The 24,174-nt window shown below is 42.9% G+C and overlaps 1 protein-coding gene across 1 annotated transcript in view; it reads left to right on the top strand.

Annotated features, from left to right (window-relative positions):
- Positions 1-24,174, top strand: part of Map3k20 (mitogen-activated protein kinase kinase kinase 20) — a 161,473-nt gene that overhangs the window by 55,347 nt on the left and 81,952 nt on the right. Inside the window, 2 exon segments of the mRNA XM_028885720.2 lie at positions 12,724-12,811; positions 22,001-22,102. Coding sequence (XP_028741553.2) covers positions 12,724-12,811; positions 22,001-22,102 — 190 coding nt within the window.

The raw sequence follows: 24,174 nt of genomic DNA on the forward strand, positions 1-24,174 counted from the left end.
TTCTGTGGACAGTTTCATTGCATGTCCCTGTAGCCTCTGAGGGTTAAGAGATAATACTTTCTCTGAGCTGGGAAAAAGGCTCAGTTGGTAAAGTGCTTGTGAGAACCTGAGTTTAATTCTCAGGCCTCACCACAAAAACAAAAACAGCCTGGTGTGGTGGCACTTGTAATCCCAGCAATAGAGGAACACAGACAGGTGGATCTCAGGGCCTTGCTGCCAGCCAACCTAACCTGGCCTACTTGGTGAGCTCCAGATCCAGGAGAGACCCTGTCTCAAAAGAGGTAGATGTTGCCTAGGGAATAATAGCCAAGGTTATCACCATCTCACTTTCACTCCACAAGTGCGTCTGCACACACACACACACAGGGATACAAAGAGATCATTTAGTTTGAGACCAGGTCTCATATAGCCGAGGCTGGCCTTGAACACACTCACTATGTAGCTGAAGCTGACCTTAAACTCTTGATCCTTCTGCCTCCACCTCTCAAGGGCTTCTGCCTCTACCTCTCAGGTATGCCACACTGTTCCAGGCCTATTTTATGCTTTAATTGTTGTTTGTGGGGCACAGTGTGATCATTTCATACATGTATAATGAGCAAACCATGGTGATTAGTGTTTCCATCTCCTTAAACATATATCATTTCATGACAGATAAGAGCTCATGATGATTCATGTTCACAATTGGAAAAATAACTCCAAGACATATTTCTTGTTGACTTTGAATCAGAAGTCCTTGCACATTTGAATGCATAATATAGTACTTATTTTAGGGCCTATTTGATTACACCAGTGCAACGGAAGCCTCACTTAGGAGCATGTAGAGAAAATTCTGTGTGCCTTCATTAGGTGTCCATTGCTGTGATAAAACACCACGACCAAAAACAGTTTGGGAAAGAAAGGGTTTATTTCGTATCACAGCTCACAGTCCTCCATCGAGGGAAGTCAGGCCGGAACGTGGAGACAGGAACACAGAGGCAGGCTCTGATGCAGAGACCACGGGGGAACGCTGACTACTGGCCTGCCCCTCCTGGCTTGCTCGGTTTGCTTTCGTATACACGCCAGGACCGCCTGCCCAGGGTGACACCACCCACAGTGGCCTGGACCCTTCCACAGCAATCATCAATCAAGAAGATGTCCTACTGCGGGCTTGCGTACAGGCCAGTGTGACGGAGGCACATTCTCAACTGAGGTTCCCTCTTCCCAAACGACTCTAGCTTGGGTCAAGTTGACAAAATACCAGCCAACACAGCTGGCCTTTTGCCAACTCGACACACAAGTATAGAACTGTTTCACCAGAACCTTTCCTTTCTCGTTTGTCTCGATGATATAATATTAATGGCGCAATATAAAACATAATGTAACTTTAAAAGTATCAGTCTTTAGAATTTTAAATACTTTAAAAGTTCAGTTTCTTTAAAATAGCCAAAAATCTCTCTGAAAATCTGAAGTCTCTTAACCAGGCTCCTGTAAAATCAAGAACAGTCACATGCTTCTTATTTCAAAAAGGAAGAACCAGGGCACAGTTACAATCAGATCAAGGCAAAACCAACACCCACTAGCAATCAATAGTAAATCAAATCCTGTAGCCCAGTGTCCTGTATCTGGGAATCACAACCCTCTGTGGCTCAGCCATCTGCAGCATCCATGGCTTGTCTCCTAGGTCCACAGGACAGCTTCACTCTACATCCGCCACTGTCCTTGGTGGTCACCCCCACCCAAGTCTTGGCACCTCCAGACTTTCCCTTCACTACTGGCTTCCTGGCCCCTCTTCAGGGGCTCTAATCCTGCCTCATGGTTCTGTGGCTCTGTCTTTTCAGCAGATTGTAGTGTACATTTGAGTTCAGTTCTACGCACTTTTGGAAGGTTTTCTCGGCTCACTGTTGCTAACGGCTGATATTGATATGTGCCTACATGAGGTTCACGTGGGAGTCTGGTGCAGTTGTTTTAAGCTGATAGTGGCTTTCTTGTTTCCCAGAGGAAGAGCAAAGTTGTGATGTTAAAGACAGCAAGACGGTGTATCATTGGTTGAGTGGAAGTTCAGCTAAGGAGCTTTCCAGCTCCAAAGCAACTAGGCTGCAGTTTGGTGACTCTAATCCTGGCTGCATGCCAGATTCACCCAGAGAGCTTCTGAGACAGCCAGCCCTTTACCAGATAAACCAGAAATCAGAGCATTAGTGTGAAGAGACTTTAGGTCATTCAGTCTGTCCTTCTCACCTAAGTAAGCACCACAGCCACCATGAGAAAGTAGGCCTCTTGATTCTGACTAAGCAGTTCTTTTCATCCCAGATCCAATAAATAAGCTAGAAATTTATTCTGGTCCAAGTCCTTGGTATGTGTGGGATTGCAGGGGAGTTTGTTTACTCACTTTGCTGTAGGAATGTAAGTGCCAAGCATCTATGAGGTTCTCAGAGTCTGTGCTCACATTTCATGGCTTTGAGGCCAGGTTGTCTGGTTTGAACTTGGTCTCCCTGTGTTGTAACTGTCTAATCATGTGCAGGTTATCTCTTTGTTCCTTAGTGTCTTCAAGATAAACTCTAGATAATGATGATGCGTAAGTCATTAATCAAACAAGTTAATGCATGCAGAATGATATGATCATGTTGATACATAGGGAAAGCTTCATACACGATACCTATTGTAATGTATGAATAAGAATGAACTCAGCTTACAAGTTCTGAAACGCGTAGTTACTACATTCATGGATTGCAAAAGGATTATCGTAATGAAACTGTGTAGTTGGGTTCATGTGTGTTGAATGCTGTCTATCTTTCTGTGGGCTCTTAGCAGAATCTGTATTCTCCTGTCCAGCGTCTTTCCTGGGCACGCTGTTGAACCTTTACATCCCAGTTCAGTCCAGCCACCTCCTTCTATATATTTTCTAAATGTCTCAGGTTGCCTGAATGTATGTGAAAGGAGGTTGGTATGTTACATCAGTTATTCTCTGGTACATTCCCACAGCAGGCCCTGCATCTTGAGAGCCAGGTGCAGTCAATAAGCAGTAAGACAGAAGATCTGAGCCATGGATACATGATACAAAACAGACCCACGAGGCTTGGTATACTTTCCAGATGTTGGCAACAAACTTCAATTTAACCTTCCTCATAGTCAACTTAAAGAGTGTAGTATGGTAGGTAGTTCGTTAAAATAGTCACCAAAGCAAAGGGATGAAAACAAACCACTGATTCAGGACAATCACAAATACTCTTTTTACTGAGATCATCATGCCAACGTTATAACTGTACATATGATTGAGTTAAAGAATGCCCACTGTATTTGTTAGGGTTCCCTGTTAATAATCGAGTTGACCTAAGGAGGTTGTGGGTGATCATTAGGAAGAAAAGACTGAAAGCTATGTAATCACCTTCATCCTTAAGATGCTATTTTTTTCATTGTCTAAAGTTAGCAAACAAAATAACGGGTTTCATTATGACACCTTCATACATGTCTCTCATTGCTCTTGCTCATAGCCGCCCGCCTTTTTCCTCTCTTTTTCCCCCAAATACTCACCCTTCTGCTTCCATAGATACATACATATGCTCTCTCTGCATGCATGTCTATTCTCTGCGGATGAGAGAACACAACACGTGTCTTTCCTTCCCATTGCCCTCTCATTCCTCCCTTTCATTCTCCATATCTTCCTTCCCCAAGCACTTGCTTTTCTATTTCACATCATATGCTTTTAAGAATCTAGATTCCTCATGTAAAAATGTGGTTATTTGTCCTTCTGAGTCAGGTTTTACGTTATTTAACATGATCCACCACAATTCCATCTAGTCTAGAGCAAAGAAAAGAAGGAAAAAGTTGTGATGTTAAAGATAGCAAATGTCAAATTGTACTTTTCTTTGGTTGGGTTAAAACTTCATCGTGTATGTATATGCCACAGTTTCTTTATCCACTCTTCTCTGTCTCTGTGTGTATGTCTGTGTGTGCACACACGTGTACAGTGCACATGAACATGTGTGGTGCAGGGTTGTTCCTCGGGGGCCATCCACATTGTTGGTTTTTGTATTTTGTTTGTTTTGAGACAGGCTTTCTCACAGGAAACTGTGTGGTTTCCATTGAGGCTGGACTGGCCAGCCGGCCAGCCCCAGGAATCTGTCTGTCTGCCTCCCGAGTGCAGCTATCACCAACACACACCACACCCCACACCCCCACACACCACACCCCCACTCTTCTCCTGAGTTCCAGAGATCAAACTCAAGTTCTGATGCTACAGGCACTTGAGTAAGCTATTTCTCCATCCCGCATTCACTCACCTCTTTTTTAAAAAGATTTACTTTTAGTCTGTGTGCATATGTGTTTGCCTGGGCATGTATGTGCACTACAAGCCTGGTGCCCACAGAGGCCAGAGAAAGCTTTCAGATCCGCAGGAACTAGAGTTACAGGTGGTTGTGAGTCACCATGTGGGTTTATGGGAATAGAACCCATGTCCTCTACAAATGCTCTTAACAACTGAGCCATCTCTTCACCCCATCCCTGTTCTCCTCTTGAAGGTCATCTACATTAAATATCTTGGCCATTTCGAGTAGTGCCACAGTAAACAAGGGTTCACAAGTATCTCTGGTGTGCTGGCTTAGATTGCCAGGGTATTGGGTAATACCCTGGAGCCATACATACTGTATACAGCTGGATGATGTGATTGTCCTGGTTTTAGTTCTTCTGAACACTCCTCCAAACTGCTTTGCATAGTAGCTGTACTAGTTCACATCCCCACCAGCAGTGTGTAAGGGTTTCTTCTCCCTTAACCTCCCAAGCATTTATTGTGGTCGGTTTTCTTAATGATGGTTGTTCTGCCTGCAGTGAAATGGACTCTCAATATACTTTTGATATTAATTTCCCTGGTGACTAAGGCTCTTGAATATTTTCTCATTATTTATTTGTCATTTGTATTAGTTTTGTGTGTGTGTGTATGCATGTAGATGTGGAGGTCAGAGGTTGGCCCTGAGTGCCTTCTTCAGTCACTTCTTGACTGAACCTGGAGCTCACTGTTTCATCTGGACTGCGAGCAAGACCCAGAGATTCTCCTGTCTCTGTCTTCCCAGCCCTAGGATTGCAGGCACGCTCCTCCATGCCTGGTCTTCTGTCTGGGTCGTGAGGATCCAAACTCAAGTCCTCAGCTTTGCGTAGAAAGCACTTTACCAGGAACCATCCCTCAGCTCCCGAATGTCTTCTTTTGAGAACTGTTCAGTTCGTTTGCCCATTGATTGATTGATTGGCTCAATTAATTGGTGGATTTTTGTATGTTTAATTTTTTGAGTTCTTTATATATTATAGATATTAGTCCCCTGGCAGCTAGTCGGCAGAAGTTTTCTCCTCTTCACCATGCTAATTGTCCTCTCTGGTGTGAAGAAGCCTTTTAATCTCACTGACCCCAGTCTGCCAGTTCCTGCAATTACTTCCTGAGCTATTGAAGTCCTTTTCTGAAAACCTGTGCCCATGCCTGTGTCTTGAAGTGTTTTCTTATACAAGTTTCAAAGTTTTGGGTCTTTCATTAAGGTTTTTGCCCATTTTTAAGTTGATTTTTTGTACAGGGTGAGAGACAGGGATCTATGTTCATTCTCTACTTATGGAAACCCAGTTTTCCTAGCATTATTTGTTGAAGAGTTGCCTTTTCTCCAATGCTTGTGTGGGGCAGCTTGTAAGGAAACAGGTGAGTGTAGTGGGATGTGCGTGTTTCTGGGTCCCCTACTGGTGTGCACATCTGTTGGTCTGTTGGTACCATGCTGTTTTATATTGCTCTTACATCCTGTAATTCCAAATTATATGTGCAGGCTTTGGTGCTGTTGTTTTTCAATCAATGAAGGCAGATATCAAACATGTTTTCACCTTTAGTTATTGAGGGATGTTATCAGAACACCAAAAGAGTAAACTCATTATTAATTTAGCTGAAGTATCCAGGTATTCAAGATACTGCCTAATTGGAGTGCAAAAGATGTTAAGGGACTTCTCAGACTATTTTAAAATTAAATTTGCCTAAACTCTAAGTGATTTTGTAGATTTCCATAATAAATGTGGCAAACATTTCTCTTATGGGATGTAAATAATCAAACTCTGTTGCACTGTAGAGTAATATTATAAAGCACTTAACTAATCAGATTGTGAAGTTGCTCAAAATTCCTACCATGTAATTTTTGCATAGAGAGAGCCTGCCTCATGCTGTGCAATTAACGGGTTTTATTAGCTATAAATTCGTTGTTGCTGGCTGGCCTTATGCCCCGGTGCTTGGGGAGAATTCGATCTTGCTTTTTGACCTGATCTTGCACAGTCCCATGCCAAGAAGGTGTGGGCATGCTGCAGCAGGGGTAGTGGCCCAGCCTCTGAGAGGGAGGCACTGAGAGCTTTCCGTAAACGTGGGTAACTAGGAGGGCTCTGGAATTTTCCAGCCCTCTTGTAATGTCTGGGCATTCTGTAAACTCATGCTCCTTTCTGTTCTCAGATCGGGTTTGTAGGTAAAGCAGTGTGGCTTGCTGATAAGCAGGGCTCTGGGACCACACAACTTGTGTTAAAAATTTGGCTTTGCCATTCACTGTACCCTGGACTTGTCCCCTTGCCTGGATTTCTTCCCCTGTAGAAAGTGTGATACGAGACACAAGTCCATGGTTGGTTGTAAGAAAAGGAAAGCTTAGGCTAGTTAATACTGAGTAGGCACTCAGTAAGTGGTAGCCTTTTGCCGGGCGTTGGTGGCGCACGCCTTTAATCCCAGCACTCGGGAGGCAGAGCCAGGTGGATCTCTGTGAGTTCGAGGCCAGCCTGGCTACAGTGAGTTCAGGAAAGGGGCAAAGCTACACAGAAACCCTGTCTCAAAAAACCAAAAAAAAAAAAAAAAAAAAAAAAAAGTGGTAGCCTTTGATGTGGGAATCCTGCAAATTCACATCCATTTGAGCAAGGCAGTTCTTAGTAAATACTTATATCTTAATAAATGTTTAAATTAAGTTAAATAAATATTTTTATTCATTTAGGTTTTGTGGGTATTTGTTTGTTTGTTTATTTGTTTTTGAGACAGGGCTGCATGTAGTCCAGGTGACCTTGCACTGCCTATATAGCTCATAATGACTTTGAACTTCTGATCCCCCTACCTCTACCTCCCAAGTGCTGGGATTACAGATGTACAACACCAAGCCAAGATATACAACTCTATTGGACATTCTTTAAAGAGAGCAAGGACCAGAAATATACATAAAAGAGGCAGAAATGGGAGATAAGACTTTATTACTGACATTTAGTAGGCCCCTAGCAAGAGAGCTCATTAACTCATCAAAGACCCAATTTCCCCAACATTTAAATACAATAAAATATCTTCCTTGTGAGAGAAGATAAATGCTTTGGAAATGTTGTGCTGTGTTTATGTAAAATCATAAGTAAACATGGAAAAACAAATATAAGTATATGAAACTAAATCAAGCAGCTCATGTCAGTGGAGTCCACTGTTAGAAGAGATGAATTAATTGGCCTGGAAGTGTGGCTTGACTAATGATGAATGGGTTATAAAGGAGCAGGAAAGAGGCCAGAGAAGAGGCTGACATTGGTTGAGCACCTGGCACTTGCTGGAAGTGGGGTCAGACTTCCTGTACCCCTGTGTTGCAAGTGAGAAGAATGGATCTCAGAGTCTAAATGTCTCCAAAGTCCTTATGTGGTGTTAGCTTCCTACTACTGTAACACACAGCTGAGACAAACTCTCTCGAACTGGGGGAAAGGTTAGCTTGGCTCACAGTTTGTGAGCGTTCAGTCTGTGACTGACTGACTGACTGACTGACTGTCTCGATTGCCTGGGGCACCACACATATGGCGAGAGCATTCGGTAGAGGAAGTGGGTTTACTTTATGGCTGGGTGCAAAGGAAATGAAAGAACAGGAGGCCAGGTCCCCATCTTCCTTTGCAGGGGGAAGGCTTCCCTCCAGGCCCCGCCTCTTGAAGGTCTCTCTATCTCCCACGAGTACCACATAAGAGACTAAGCCTTTACTTACCACACGGAGCCTTGGGCCATGAAAGATACAACTGTCAGACCCCCATTAAGTAGCAGAGCCAGATTCCCACTGAAGCCAGTGGGAGGAGGATGTCCTAATAAACCATGTCCAGTTCATTGGGTAGTTATTGATACCTTCTCCATGAAAAATGGTACTAGTAACACACTAATTATCATTAGAAATTAGTAGACATTAAAACTAAAGGAATCAGGGGATGTGGCCATTCAAGTCATTTTCTAGGAAGAAAGCGACCCAAGGCTTTCTTTGGGGGAAACATTTTTTTAAAATAGTTTAGCACAATGTGGCCAGCTCTTCGACAAGGTTGTGACCAAAAGCCAGATTTGTGCATGTAGTTTGGTCACCCAAATTTGAACTCAGGTTGTTTTAATATTTTATTTTTTCATGTTAACCACAACTACACCCAGTTGCAGGCACAAGGAATGTAACGCTCTTAGCCAGTGTGTGGCTTGAGACATTCTTTGAGTCTTGGGCCTGAACCCTGTTTCATTAAGTTCTGGCCACCCTCCTGTCCAGCCAGGCTAGTCTAACCTGAGTTAACTTAGTTAGGCATGTACTAACGTGGAGGGCCAAGGCCCAGCTCCAGATGCTGAGTCAGCTGCAGCATCCCACCCAGGAAAACCATTGAGCAACCAGAGACTTCCCAGTCCTGCTGATGTGGCTGATGAAAGCCTCGTGTGACTGTGTGTCAGCTTTCAAGAAACGTGAGAATGATTAGTTTTTCTGAGCATCTGTCACCAGTTTCCTAAAAGAAAAAAAAAAAATGTCTTTATGACGTCAAATCTCTTCAGGGATATAGGCTTCTATTATGGAGCCTGGATTCCGTTCATTTAGCCATTCTTATTCCCTGAGTACCTGGAGAGCCTCACTGGAAAGGGAATCTATACAGCTGTAGAGCTCGCTGCTTGTCATGTGACTGCTTGTGAATGGGTCTCATTAAACCCGATGTGACTCAAAAAGCGTGACCTACGCCTGACACTCTGGTGATTAAACCCCCCCATCCTGCTTTGTAAGTTGTTCTTGTAACAGCATTTCCAAAATCAAGGAGCTAGTTTTCCATTCTACCATCATGTATGAATCACTTTTTAAGAAAGGCTTTTGTTTTAGGAAAATGTCTCAAGCCATGAACGCAGTGAATCAGACAGCCTGTTTCTGGTTTGGGTCCATTGGAGCCCTTGGAAACTTGATGCGTGCAAACCTTATACCTGAGAGTGAGAACTGTCCTTCATTTGTCTGGGTCATCAGAATGTGGATCAATTAGCAGAGAAGAAGGGAAGGTCCACCCCTGGCCTGAAGGAAGTAGGCAGTCCGGCCTCACAGCTCTCTAAGAACTGCCGGATGAGCTGGAAGGTCTGCGGCTCCACTCTCCTGCTAAGGACAACAGTTGAGGGCTCTGTGGTCATAAAGATGAGTAGTGCGCTGTACTGAGCCACCAGGGTTTTCCTCTTTTACAAGCTTCCCTCTGACGAAGGGCTGGAGCATCTGCTGTGTGCATGCATGCTGCCGGCCAAGTGTAGGAAGAGCAGCCTACATGAAGGGGCCCCACTGCCGAGCGTAGGGGTTTCAGCTCAGTGCATTGCACAGGAGCTCTGGCTGCAGCAACATAAAGAAATGGAGCATGTGGCTCACCTGCAGAACTGTTTCTGGAAGTAGATGACAGGAGAGAAGGGTTAAGGCTGAGTGAGCTTCTGCCTTCTTTTTTCAATTTTTGACATAGTAATATAATTACATTTCTCCCTCCCCTTTCTCCCTCCAAACCTTCCCATATACATCTCTCAGCTCTCTTTCAAATTCATGGCCTATTTTTTCACTAGTTGTTATGCATGATATAATATGTGTGTTGTATGTAATATACATTACACACACACACACACACACACACACACACACACACACACCTAAATATAACCTGTTCAATCCATGTGAATGTTATATGTATGTTTTAGGAGCTGACCATTTGGCACTGGAAAACCAATTAGTTTGCCCTGAGGAAGGCTGTCTCCCCAGTTCCTGGGTTCCCTTAGTTGCCTGTGGTTCTTTGTGTAGAATGGAACCTTGGGGTCATTTCCCCATCCACTTTGGCATGTGTATGGTTATTCCTGTTCAGCTCAAGTTTAGGCAGTCATGTTGGTGAGCCTTGATGAGTGTAGCTCCTGATGTTATCTGCCAGCAAACTCCCTCAACCTCTGGTCCTACAATCTTTCTGTTTCTTCTTTTATGCAATATTCCCTGAGCCTTAGGTTTGGGAGTCTTTTGAAGATTTTTCATGGGACTGTGTTTCCCAACTCTGCATTTTGATTGGTTGTGGTTTCTGTCTGTTGCAAAGAGAGGTCTCCCTAGTGAGTGGCGCAGACCACACTCATCTGTGAGTATACGGACAGATGTTTATAGGTTGTTGTTAGGGATTGTTGGTGTAGTAAATTGGTGTTTGAAGATTCTCCTCCCATGGCCGTGACGTCACAGGCACTGACTAGTTAGGTTTCCAGTGCAACACCTGAAAGGTTCGCTGCAGACACAGGGCATGCTCAAAGAGTCAAAAGCAAGCGAGGACTTTCAGCAAAGTGCTTGTTTGTCTTGGACAGCGACAGAACTGAAGGACCGCCATCAAATCCTGTCTCCCAAAGTTGAAGTCAACAGTGAGCTGTAGAACGCAAGCTTCCAACCCGACCTTTCATGGTTAGACGGTTGTTCTTTTGAAATCTAGCCCAAGGTACCCTTCCTGCTAGCTCAGGTCAAAGAAGAGATTGGTTACTGAAGCAAACACGAACCGTCCAATATTTTATTCTTGCCAGTATTAACTCCAGGCCAATTCCCAAACCTATTTTCTACCTTGTTACTAGTCACAGAGTGTGTTTTTAATGAAATCACAACTCTTACTTTATGGGAATAAATGTGTAGCAACCCCCTGCACTAATTCATAGTTTGCAGATTCCCTTGGGGAGCCCTTTCTGACTTTCTTCTTGGTATCCCCTTTCTGGGCTGGAGAATTAAAAATCCGTTTTCTGGTTGCCAATAATATGCTGTATACTTTAAATGTTAAACCTTTTCTATATTTAACTTATGCGTCCTTACATTTTAAATTTCTTGATTAGCCATAGTTTATCTCCATAAAGTAATAAGACTTTAATGTATGTCATTTATGTACACACTGTCCTAATGAGTTCTGGCATCTTGTTCGCCACAGCCAACTCCTCAGCCCCAGCTACCAGAACCACAGAATCCAAACTCAAGATAACAGATGGTGCCGATAGAGTCTTCAAACTTCTCTCTGGAGCTTCAAAAGCCAGGCCCTCATCGTCCTCACTGCCCCCAACACTCACCTCTTCCAAACTCCCACAGGACAGCTCGAAAAGCATTGAACACTTACTGGCTTCTCTTACCCAAAGTTGCAAAGTCCTTCCAAAGTCCCCACAATCGCCCCTCACCAACAACATGGTCATGTCTGTCACGGCAATACCCCACAATCCTGGTATCAATGTCTGTCCTAGTTAGGGTTACTATTGCTGTGATAAAATGCCATGGCCAAAGCAACTTGGGGAGGGAAGGGTTTATTTCATCTTAAACTTCCAGTTAGCAGTCCACCTGCCTGAGGGAAGTCAAGGCAGGAACTCAAGCAGGACAGGATCCTGGAGGCAGGAGCTGAAGTAGAGGTCATGGAGGGGATTACTGGCTTGCCCTTGTGGCTTGCTCGGCCTGCTTTCTTATAGAACCCAGGACCACCAGCCCAGGAGTGGCCCCACCCACAATGGGCTGGGCCCTCCCCCATCAATCACTAATTAAGAAATGCCCCACAACTGGCTCTCATGGAGGTATTGTCTCAGTTTAGGTTTCCTCCTTTCCAGTAACTCTAGCCTGTGTCAAGTTGGCGTGAAACTGTTTGGCACATACAATATCCTCATTTAGATATTAGCCAAGGTGCACTATGACATTTTTTTAAACTTAAAAGTTAAGTTTAACGAATGTAAGTTATTTTGCCGTGTCATTCTTGGAAAGTTCCCTCGTTCTAAGAAACCGCACCAACATGGCCTCCTATTAGCTCTCCAGCAAACCTCAGGGATCTGCCTTTCTGCGTTGACAGGGAAAGATGGCGATAATGTAGCTCTCGTTACTTATTGGAAAATCACTCCAAATGGGTATAGTATAAATAACAGAGTTAAGTGAAGCTATGCCATTAGTGAAGCGGTTCTCAACCTGGGGGTCATGACCCCGCTGGGGAGTTATAGATCAGATATCCTGCATATCAGATATTTACATTACACTTCATAACAGTAGCAAAATGACAGTTACGAACCAGCAATGGAATAATTTTATGATTGAGGGTCGCGACAACTGGCGGAACTGTGTTAAAGGGTCACAGCATTAGGAAGGTTGAGAGCCATTGCCTTAGTGCTGGAATACCTCTAACTTAATTTTGATTCACTCAATTGATGAAAGCCCAGGCTTGCCCCCCCAGGAGAGAGAGTCTACAGAAAACATGTAGTTGGCTGCTAGGAAAAGGCTTTTACTGAAAGTGAATGCGCTGTCTACCTCTTCAGCGCAACGTTACCACGTGGGCCGGCTCCTAGTTGTGATTCTTGACGACTGAGCATGCTTCTGAAGCCGGTTTTGTCGACGTCACATCCTGTCAAGCGTGTGTGGATGTCTGTGTAAACGGAGGGGAAAGAAAAGTGACCGTGAAGCCGAGGTACTAAGACTCACACACGTGACATTTGACACAGTCTTGCATTTGGTTTTCGTACAGGCTGAAATACTGAGCGTCCTCAGCCACAGGAACATCATCCAGTTTTATGGAGTGATTCTGGAACCTCCCAACTATGGCATCGTCACAGGTAGGAACTCCCTGTTGCTCTGTCTGCCTTCCCAGCTGCCTGGCGCTCGATTCCTTCAGATGCGAAAACGTTTCCCATTAGGTTCCGTTGTGAATCGCGCGCTACTGTCAGATGTCACTTTTGTTGCCATAAAGCATTAATAAAACTGATTATATCAATATAATTAAGAATGGTGTTCCCACCTCTACCCACGTTTAATTGTGCTAATTGCACCTGTGTAGATGCTGTTCAGATGCACCTGCAGCTGCCGTGCCAATATGTAAGGTGCCGTTTAACTAAAATTTCATTTAATTAGTTGAAGTGAAGAGATGTTTTTTTGTAACTCTGTGACCTTTTATAAATTAAGATTTCTTGAGCTGTTCGTGTTGTAATTCTTGCAATGCACTCTAATCCCATTAGAGCTCTTTATTCAGGTCTCTGATGCGAGGGCCATATTTTTCAGGTTTGGTCATTGGCACTAATAATGACCTTGAGCTAAATTATCACGTGAGCAGGAATTTTAACTGATTGAAATACCCTTTCTGAAAATGAGCATATGGATCCCAGCACTCGGGAGGCAGAGCCAGGCGGATCTCTGTGAGTTCGAGGCCAGCCTGGGCTACCAAGTGAGCTCCAGAAAAGGCGCAAAGCTACACAGAGAAACCCTGTCTCGAAAAAAAAAAAAAAAAAAAAAAAAAAAAAAGAAAATGAGCATATGGAAAATTTTGCCACAAGAAACTACAAAAGACATGCTTCTAAACATTTTATACTTACATTTGTCCATCCTAGTGAGCAGTGTTTGGCCCACTGTAACTGTAAGGTCGGATCTTACAGTAAATCATCTTGACCAGGTCCTTGTCATGGCATCTCTTTGATTCAAATAAAAACCAAGTAAGAAAACCTTAAGAGATTCACCCTATTTTCTTGCATTATAATGGCAAGGACTTGGGCTGTCTTTAGAGAAAAACAAAATACTCAGAAAGAACTGTGCTAGGTGCTTTCTTACAAATTTCGTACACCATCCCTGCAAAGTGAACAAAATAATTCTCTTTTATAGGAAATTGAAATTCCAAGTTAAGTACCTTTGCCAGCCACAGCTTGCAACAGACCCAGCGTGGCACGGCTCCCTCGCGTGGCTCTGCTCCAGGGGCTCCTCCTGCCTGCGTGCCAGGCTTTGGAAGGCTCACTGGTTCCTCACAGGGCCAGCTTGCTGTCATGTCCATCTCTGATAGTTTGATGTGCTCTGCTCCTGAGTAGCATCTTCTACATCCTTGGGAGGCGGAGAGATTTGTATCCCCAGTGTGCACTCTGTCGTCTGTACTGAAATGAGTGCTTGGCAGTGTTTATCTTGAACCTGTAATGTGTAAACCCTAGAATAGGCTCTGCTGTTATGGGTAAACCATACATCACCTTTGGTGTCAGTTTTCTGGTTCAAATTTAGGTTTTCCTCTGTGACTCAGTTACCGTACAGCCCCCTCTTCCAAGTGCATCATATTTCCTTTTGACTGTTCACTGTATAGATCTGAATCCAGTTTTCTGATCCTCATTTGTATCTCTTATTATGTAGCATATATTATTCCTGACCATCAATGAGATTAGAAACAGCTGTTTCTCTTATTCCCGTGAAGTTTAATGCTTGGAGGAGATTTCTGATGAACTAAATCAATGAGTTTGTCTTAGTTAAGACTTCTATTACTGTGATTAAACACCATGACCAAAACCAACTTGGGGAGAAAAGGGTTTATTTTATCTTGAATATTAATATTAGTCCATCATCTAGAGAAGTCAGGACAGGAACTCAAGGTAGGAACCTGGAGGCAGGACATGGAGCAGAGGTCATGGGGCGCTGCTGTTTACTGGCTTGTTCCTCATGGCTTGTTCAGTTTGCTCTCTTACAGAACCCATGACCACCTGCCCAGAGGAGGCGGCACTGTCCGTGCTGTGGGCTGAGCCTGCCCCACATCAATCATTAAGAAAATGCCCTACAGACTTGCCTACCTATGATCTAACTGGGGCATTTTCTCAATTGAGATTCCTCTTCCCAAATAACTCTAGGTTGGGACAAAAACAAACAAACAAACAAAAACAATACAAAAACAAAATAAACCGAACTAACAAGCAAGGGCTATCCAGAGTTTTCCAGTTTCCTGAGGTGAGAATGAAGAGATGTGAATCTCTTCCCAAGACTTTAGCATCAGTGCCAAGGAAAATGGGAAGTGTGTTTAGCCAGCCCACCAGCCTGAGCCATTGCATCCAATAGAAAGAATCCAAATCAGTCCTGAGGGGTTTGATTTCATTTGCATGCTTATCTGATTAGCCAGGCTTTATTTTGTGTTTCCCTTCAACACATGCTCTTCCTATCTACCCAAATTCTTTGGTTAAGTCTTCCAAACACATTGTTTCCTTATGTGTTTATGTCTGAAGGATGTAACTGTTGATATTAAACACTCTAAAATAAGTTTCAGAGAATTTACGGCATAATAGCAAATCTCGTATTTCTAGCTTTCTTACTGAACATGTGAGGTTGATTATGAAAGAGACTATCCAGTTTTGTTGTTTGAATGCATATCACTTTAATATGGTTATTGTTATACCTAGACAACCAACCTTCCACAGTAGTAGGATGAAACCTACTCAGAGTATAGGTAGGAGTGTATGTACCAACCAAGGCATGTTGGGGGCTAAATCGTCAATTTGATGAACCTCATCATCTGTTCCAGATATTGGAGACTCTGAGGGAAGAACTTTGAATGACTTGCGTTCATTAAGCTTGAGATTTTTGTTAATTGGAAAGGTTGTTAGAGCAGGTAACTGTTGTCACTCATATCTGAAGGAATGACTTATCAGAGGAATAGAGTAGACAAGTTTTGGAATGCAAGTTGGAAGATGTGAGGTCTTGTCCCAACTCGGCCAAAGTTTCATAGCTAACTCACTGATAATCCCTCTGTCTCCATTACCTGTGTGGAATGAAGGGACTGGAAGAGATACTCTCTGGGAGACTGTATACGTGTATGGGTACACTTCTGCATGTATATTTGTGGGAAGTTTTCATCATAGACTTACAGAACTGCTTGTGGGGGGTGTAGGAAATTACCTAAGAGATAGCTGTCTGTTTCTTTCTACTGGAGAAGAAATGGATATCTCCCCCCAGATCTGTACGGCAATGGAGCAGAAGCTCAGTCTCCACGGTCAAAAGAAAAGAGACAATAATGGTTTTCTTGGTCCTTGGAAACCTCTTCAGACTCTAACATGTGTAAACCCCTGTGGCAGGAAAATAAGGTGATTAGATACTAGACCATGTGGCTCTTTCGCAGCAAGCCATATCAGAGGAATGTCCCATTGAAGGTTATCAGATTTGGTCCCAGTGTTCCAGAGGAAAAATGATTTAGGATCCCCGAAGTGTAGATAATTGCATCTTTGGGCTCAGTTTATTACATGTCGGTATTACTTCATCCCATTGCATCAAGAGAATATACTAGTTCTGCATGGCTTGTCAACAGGCCCAACCAAGTCCTCGTTCAGTTCAACCACAGAACACATTAATTATGAGTAACCAAATTCATTTCCTTTAATGTGATCCTGATTTACTTTAATCACAGACACATCTAATTTGCACGCTCTGTTATTGGCTGGTCCTTCTTATTAGCCATTTCAGGACAAGTGTCACATTTTATAATAGACTGCAGACATTCACCTGAATTCGTTTGTTCTGCTGGTCACGATCTAAACCAAGGTTTGTCTTGATGGTGCTTTATTATAAAGAAGTTGCATGATAATAATATTTGTTGCAACAGTAGTACACAGGGCTCTCCATATGCAAAGGTTCCCCATTTATGGATTTAACCAACTAACAAGAGAAAGAAAGAGACCAGAGTTGGGGGGGTGGTGGTGATAGAAAGCCATATAACATAGCCACTATTTGCTTAGCATCTACACTGTACTTGCTAGTGTGAGTGGTCTAGGGCTGATTCTAAGTACAGATGTTCCTCCACCTCCAGTGGCTTAAGTCTCAGTAAGCCTACCATAAATTGTAGGTATCTGAGGCGAACGTGCATTTAGTGCATCTAGCCTGTTAAACATCGTAACTCAGCAACACAGTACACCGTAGAACATGAGAGGTTCCCTTCGTGACCCTTGGGACTGACTGGCGGCCGTGGCCTCCTGCTGCTGCTGTTGTTAAGTGTGGCAAGATGGTAAGAAACTGCCGTATTGGACATGACCAGCAAGAAGAGATAGTAATTCAGAGTGTGTTGGCTACAGAATGTGTGTCATTTTTATACCGAAATATCAAAATATTTCTGTGTAAAAAACTGCATTTGTGCTGGGCAGTGGTGATGCACACCTGTAATCCCAGTATTCAAGAGGCAGAGGCAGGCAGATCTCTGTGAGGTTGAGGCCAGCCTGGTCTACAGAGACAGCCAGGACTACACAGAGAAACCCTGTCTTGAAAAACCAAAAACCAAACAAACAAAACAAAACACAAACAAAACCACATTTGTTTACATGGTATGTGTGTGTGTTACATACATATGCAAACACTGTTATTTTATAGAAGAAACCTAAGCGCCTAGACATACATTGTGGTACCTGGAGGGGACTCACTCCCCTAAGGAGTCTAAGGTATGACTGTGTATATTTGCATTTCAGAGCCAACTATCATTACCATAAAACTCAAAAGAAAAGAAACCTTGGAAATCAAAGGACATATTTGTTTAATGTATTAATAGCTTTTTAAAAACTTTTTTAAGAAATGTGCATGTGCATGTGTTTTGCCTACATGAAGGTGTCAGGTACCCTGGAACTGGAGTTACAGACAGGTGTGAGCTGCCATGTGGGTGCTGGGAATTGAACTCAGATCCTCTGGAAAAGCAGCCAATGCTCTTAACTGCTGAGTCATCTCTCCAGCCTGTATCAGCTACTTTTTTTTAAAAAAAAGGAACTGAAAAATGCTTTCTGTGCCAATATTGCTCTCTTGAACGTGGTGCACATTCCTAAGACCCCCGACATTGTGCAAGAGAATGTGGCAAGCATGAGCCCCGTGAGGTTACAGAGCACGAGAAGAGCAAGGGTTCTTGGTGTGCCCGAGGGACATGGCTATGACAGGAAGCAGAGTGGCTACGGTGGCCGACTAAGCCCACTTTCTGCAAAAACAGTTGAAACTACAAAGAAGAATGCACTGGGAATTGGGTGTGCTGAGCCCATTGCATCAGATCTGAGAGGATGCTGGCTGAGAAGAAATGTGAGCATTTTAAACTGGGAGGCAATAAGAAGAGAAAGGGCCAAGTGATCCAGTTCTAAGTCTACTTTGCTATGAAGACAATACAATCATGAGCTTTGCTAAGAAAGAAATAAAGGAGCAAGTGATGGAAGCAGAAGCAGAGATCCACAGCCAAACACCAGGCCAAGCTCCAGGAGTCCAGTCTAAGAGAAAGAGGAGGGATTCTGTGAGCAAGGGCATCAAGACCATGATGGGGAAACCTACAGAGACAACCAAACCAAACTAGTGGGACCTCATGAAATTTAGACCAACACCTGTGGAGCCTCCATGGGACTGGACTAGGCCCTCTACATAAGCAAGACAGTTGTGTAGCTTGACCTGCTTAAGGGGCCCCCCTGGCAGTAGGATCAGAATCCATCCCTGGTGCATGAGCTGGCTTTTTGGAGCACAGCCTTGAGGCAGGGGGAGGGGCTAGGACCTACCTCTGATAAATGTACCTCCCCATGGGAGGCCTTACCTTCTTGTAGGAGGGAATGGGGGATGGATTGGGAGGGGGAGGCTGGAAGGGCAGGAGGAGGGAAGAGGAGGGTCTTTTATTTGTATGTAAAATAAATAAAATTTTTTCTTAATTTAAAAAAAGAAGGAAGGAAGGACGAATCAAAACAAATACACTGAAGCTCAATAAGCTCTCTGCTAGGGAGACATAAAGTGATTTGACAGGCATAGGACCATATGAATTTATGGTGAGTCTTCAGTTTCCAATGAGACACCCCAAAAAGGTAGACAAGTTCACTCCCTTGGTTCAGTAGTAAGATGTTAGTTTTGCTTGCCACATATTTAAAACAATCTAATGTGAACTATAAAAGAGCTCACATCCAAACCATGCCAACCCATTGATAAGCCAAAGTGAACATTTTGGATGTAGTAAGGGTAAACAGCTCACATGTGAAAGACAGTATGATCAATGGTGACTTTCATGTTCAGTCATTGAGGCCAGGTGCCAACAACGTGATATGTGCCTAGAGAAAGAAAGGATTGCATCAAGCAGAAGAAAATGTCGTTTAATATGGAAATACCTATAAAGATATTCTTGGACAGAGTGAGTGATTTTATAGCAGGTAGATGTGCTTTATAGGTTAGGATATGGTTTAGAACATGTAGTCAGGGAGAAGGCCTTCAGTGTGAGCCTTAGTATTGAAATAACAAATGAAAGGAATATTAAAGGAAGTCCTCTGGGCTGAAAGAAGACACTAGATAATAAAAAAATCTAAGGAAAGAATTCATGGTAAGAGAAATGGTGAAAATGTGACTTGATATAAAAGACTCTTTAAATACATTTTCATTTCTCTTTCATAACATGTTTAAAAACAAAATTTTATAGAGCAAGAAATGTTTTATTGATTAAAACATATAAATTTAATATATTACAATAATAGTATAAAAGATCAAGGAGAGATAGTCATAGTGGAGAAAAGAGCATAAAATATTTCATATTTTAGATTAGTATTAATCTGAAATTATTGTGCTATAAAATGTGTTTTATCATTCCTTGAGTCACCACAAAAAAGTCACTCAAGAAATTAAAAACACATTGATCAGGAGGTGGCAGAGTCTATAATCCTAGTGCACAGGAAGCCGAGGCACAGGACTGTGAATCTGAGACCAGATTGAGCTGTACAGGAAGACCCTATTAAAAAATTCAAAGGGTGAAAAGATGGCTCAGCAGTTAAGAGCCTGGTTGGTGGCGCACGCCTTTAATCCCAGCACTCGGGAGAATAGGCAGGCAGATCTCTGTGAATTTGAGGCCAGCCTGGTCTATGTAGTGGTCTTGAGGCCAGCCACAGAGACATAATGAGAGCCTGTTTTAACATGCATACTACTCTTGCAGAGGATTTGAGTTCAGTTCCCAGCAGCCATGTTGGGTGGCTCATAACTGCCTGTGAGTCCAGTTCCAGGGTTATATCTAACACCTCTGGTATCTAACACCTCTGGCCTCTTCATGAACACACACACACACACACACACACACACACACACACACACACACACACTTTTGAAAATAAATCTGTAAAATAATCAAGGAATTAAAATGACACATTAGGGTGCAATAAATAAGGAACATCTGACTGAGGACAGGAGACATAAAGAAAACAAGATGGCAGATGCCAACCCAATTATGTCATTAATTACATTAAATATGAGTGGTCTTAATATTCCACTCAAAAGGCAGAGACTTTTTAGATAGGATAACAAAAGAAGATTGAAGTATATACTATCTACAAAACACATACCAGAGTCAAAGACAGGTCAAAAATAAAAAAGAGAAGGATGTTCTATGCCAATAATACCCATTAGAAACCAGGGTATCTATCCCAACTTCATACAAAATAGACTACATATAATACTAACAATAAGTAAGGCCATTTTATAATGATAAGGGGTGAATATACTAGACCTCTGTAATAATTGTAGTAATTGAACAATAATTAGTTTCAATCTACCTTTCAATAATTGATAGAATAACTAAACAGAATTGGCTGAGGTATAAAGAAGTTGAAGAACATTCTCAGCCAACTCTCCCTAACTCACATCTGCATAGCACACCATCCGACAAGGGACGTTCTTCAGAGGACAGTGTAAGTGGGGTCATTAAATAATATTCAGTTTATCAGAAATAGATGCTGTACCAACCACAGTTGAATTATATTAAAAATAGGTGCCGGGCAGTGGTGGCGCACACCTTTAATCCCAGCACTCGGGAGGCAGAGCCAGGCGGATCTCTGTGAGTTCGAGGCCAGACTGGGCTACAGAGTGAGTTCCAGGAAAGGCGCAAAGCTACACAGAGAAACCCTGTCTTGAAAAAACCAAAAAAGAAAAAAGAAAAAAAAAGAAAGAATCCAGGCACATATTAAAAGATTAGACTCCATCACAGGGCTGCATCAGCAAGACCTGAGCGATTCCAACAACAGTAGACATCCCATTGTAGATGGAGGAAATCTCACTGGCCACACGCCTAGATGAAGAGCTACAATCAATTAACAACTGTTGAGGGAGGGAGAATTAGTCTTCCCCAGGGATGAGCCCCGGAGGGTTAGCTAGTACAGAATGGTCAGCTCTAGAAACATGGGCCTCACTGAAAGGACTCAGCCGGTCGTGCACATATGTCTAGTCATTAATATGTATATATAATAGCAATGGTTACAGAGGAGGAAACTGTGAATTTGGGAGAAAGGCCAGACATGAGAGGGTAGAAGGGAGGTGAGAGAGGAAGCAATGATGTAATTTTATCTTAGTTAAATTAAGAAAAATAACACTAATAAAAGATTGTACTCCATGACTAGTGGAGTGCAAGGTGTTGGCTTAACATCTGAAATCAGTTCATATAAGGCACAATAACAGGTAATAGAATAACAAACAAAAACTTAAAATTTGGACATTTCCAAGATTCGAAATAAGCATTTGATTGTTGTTTGGTTCTTTTTGATAGTGGTAGGGATTGAACCTAGGGCCTCAGGCATGCTAGGAGAGTGCCCTATCACTGAGCTATATCCCCAGTCCTTAGAGAAAGCACTCAAGAGACTCTGACATCCATCAATAATGATAAATACCATCAGAGTAGGAGTAAAAAGGAATTTTCTCGATAAATAGCATCACAAAAATGCACAGCTAACATCATACTCAATGACTGAAAAGCTGTTTCCCCAATGCTGGGCACAAGATGAATTCTGTTCTTACCATGTTTATCCAGCATTGTACTGAAGGCTCCACACAGTCACTCAGGCAAGAGAAAGAGATAAAAAGCATCAAGTTGGGAAAAAAGAGTAAAACTGTCCAGTCACTCTTCTGTGGCTGTGAAGAGACACCATGACCAAGGCAACTCTTAGAAGTCTTAATAGAACCTTTGTTGAGCTCTTTAATATGTTTTCTCAATGAAAAGATAGTCTCGTTTCCAAAGCACAACTTTAATACTCTACTTACTTCTTTTGAAACAGAGTATGCTTCCCTGGGATCCCTGTACGATTACATTAACAGCAACAGGAGTGAAGAGATGGACATGGATCACATCATGACCTGGGCCACCGACGTAGCCAAAGGTAACGCTGCTTGCTGGGCACCTACAGAGGTGGGTGGTGTCTTCCCCCTCTGACCTGGGAGAATGCGTCAGCAAGTTTTCTATTCTATGTCTTCAGGTATTCTTTTTTAGATCAGATATAGTAAAGTATAAAATTCAACTCACGGTACAGATAGTATTTTAGGTCATTGCCTTTCCATTACTGCATACCCTTTGTCTTTTCCTGTTTTCTTTCTTTTTTTCCCTAAAATCAAGTTTTATCAAGTCAGTAAGCTTCAGGGCAGAGATTTGTGCTGTTTTGTGACATTGTAGTTGACAAACCCACTTGCCGTATTAAATGGGAAAATCATAGTTCTGTTGTCCTCAGAGTCTCTCCATGGGCCTCTAAGAATGTGACTTATGGTAGGACTGGTCCTATTCGCTTTGAATACATAATTATGTACTAAAATAGTAACCACTGTCCTGCATGAAAGGAGCTCAGAGTTTATTTTGTGTAGAGTGGATGTCACCCTTGAAAATTAAATATTCTAAGTATGCAAAATCCCCAGCCAGCTTCCTGATTCTCCTCCCTCCCTAGAAATTTCTGCGTAGATTAATGCTTTCTGAAGTTCTATTAATTTTTACATTACAATGTAAAGCAATACAAGTTCTATTAATTTTTCTCCTTTTTCTGCACCTTCTTACCTGAGCTGTTTGGAGTTTTTAATCATGTGTCAGAATTGCCTTGGATTCGACTTTATCTAAGTAATGGCTGTGCTCATCACATTTGTCTTCTGGGATCCTCCAGCAAGTGGTTGGCATTTTCCCAGGGTAGTTAGCCCCTGTGCATCCTAACGCTCTTCCTACAGACTTCTCTTTAGAAAGCAAGTATACGGTGTTGCCTAGTGTTCTAAGGGAAGCAGCTTATATTTTGTTTTCATGGCGAAGATAAAGCCATGTGGCAGCTTCAGCAGGAGCTGTTCTGTGGGGGAATTATCTCGAATGCTTTAAGTTTTCCCAGCACCTGCCAAATTCCTCAAACAGGAAAAGCAAAAGAAAGCAAATTAACTTTTATGCTGATGCTGCCACTCGCTACCTGTGAGTTAGATGTAAGCAGCCCTGTGTTTGGGCTGTGGTGATAAACTTACCAATGTATTCATGCTTATCTTCCATGTTCTTGAAGATGCACCTGTGAGTGTTCATAGTACACATGGAGCACCTGTGAGTGTTCATAGTACACATGGAGCACCCGTGAGTGTTCATAGTACACACGGAGCACCCGTGAGTGTTCACAGTACACATGGAGCACCTGTGAGTGTTCATAGTACACGAGGAGCACCTGTGAGTGTTCACAGTACACATGGAGCACCCGTGAGTGTTCATAGTACACGTGGAGCACCCGTGAGTGCCCATAGTACACATGGAGCACCCGTGAGTGTTCACAGTACACATGGAGCACCTGTGAGTGTCCATAGTACACGTGGAGCACCTGTGAGTGTCCATAGTACACGTGGAGCACCTGTGAGTGTTCACAGTACACATGGAGCACCTGTGAGTGTTCATAGTACACATGGAGCACCCGTGAGTGCCCATAGTACACATGGAGCACCCGTGAGTGTTCATAGTACACATGGAGCACCCGTGAGTGTTCATAGTACACATGGAGCACCTGTGAGTGTTCACAGTACACATGGAGCACCCGTGAGTGCCCATAGTACACAAGGAGCACCCGTGAGTGTTCATAGTACACATGGAGCACCCGTGAGTGCCATAGTAACAAGGAGCACCCGTGAGTGTCCATAGTACACATGGAGCACCTGTGAGTGTTCATAGTACACATGGAGCACCTGTGAGTGTTCATAGTACACATGGAGCACCTGTGAGTGTTCATAGTACACATGGAGCACCCGTGAGTGTCCATAGTACACATGGAGCACCTGTGAGTAGGCAAGGTCACGCAATACTGGCAGTTGCTTGCAGCATTGTGGAAATGTGCCTACATGAGTGGAGACACACAGTCCTTATTGCACTTTACTGACGTTATGTTTTGGGTGCTCAGCTAATTACACTGCTGTTATTACTAATGGTACTTAGAATGGATAGACAGCAAACAAA

The sequence above is a fragment of the Peromyscus leucopus genome, chromosome 4 (genome assembly GCF_004664715.2).
Source record: "Peromyscus leucopus breed LL Stock chromosome 4, UCI_PerLeu_2.1, whole genome shotgun sequence".
NCBI lineage: Eukaryota > Metazoa > Chordata > Mammalia > Rodentia > Cricetidae > Peromyscus > Peromyscus leucopus.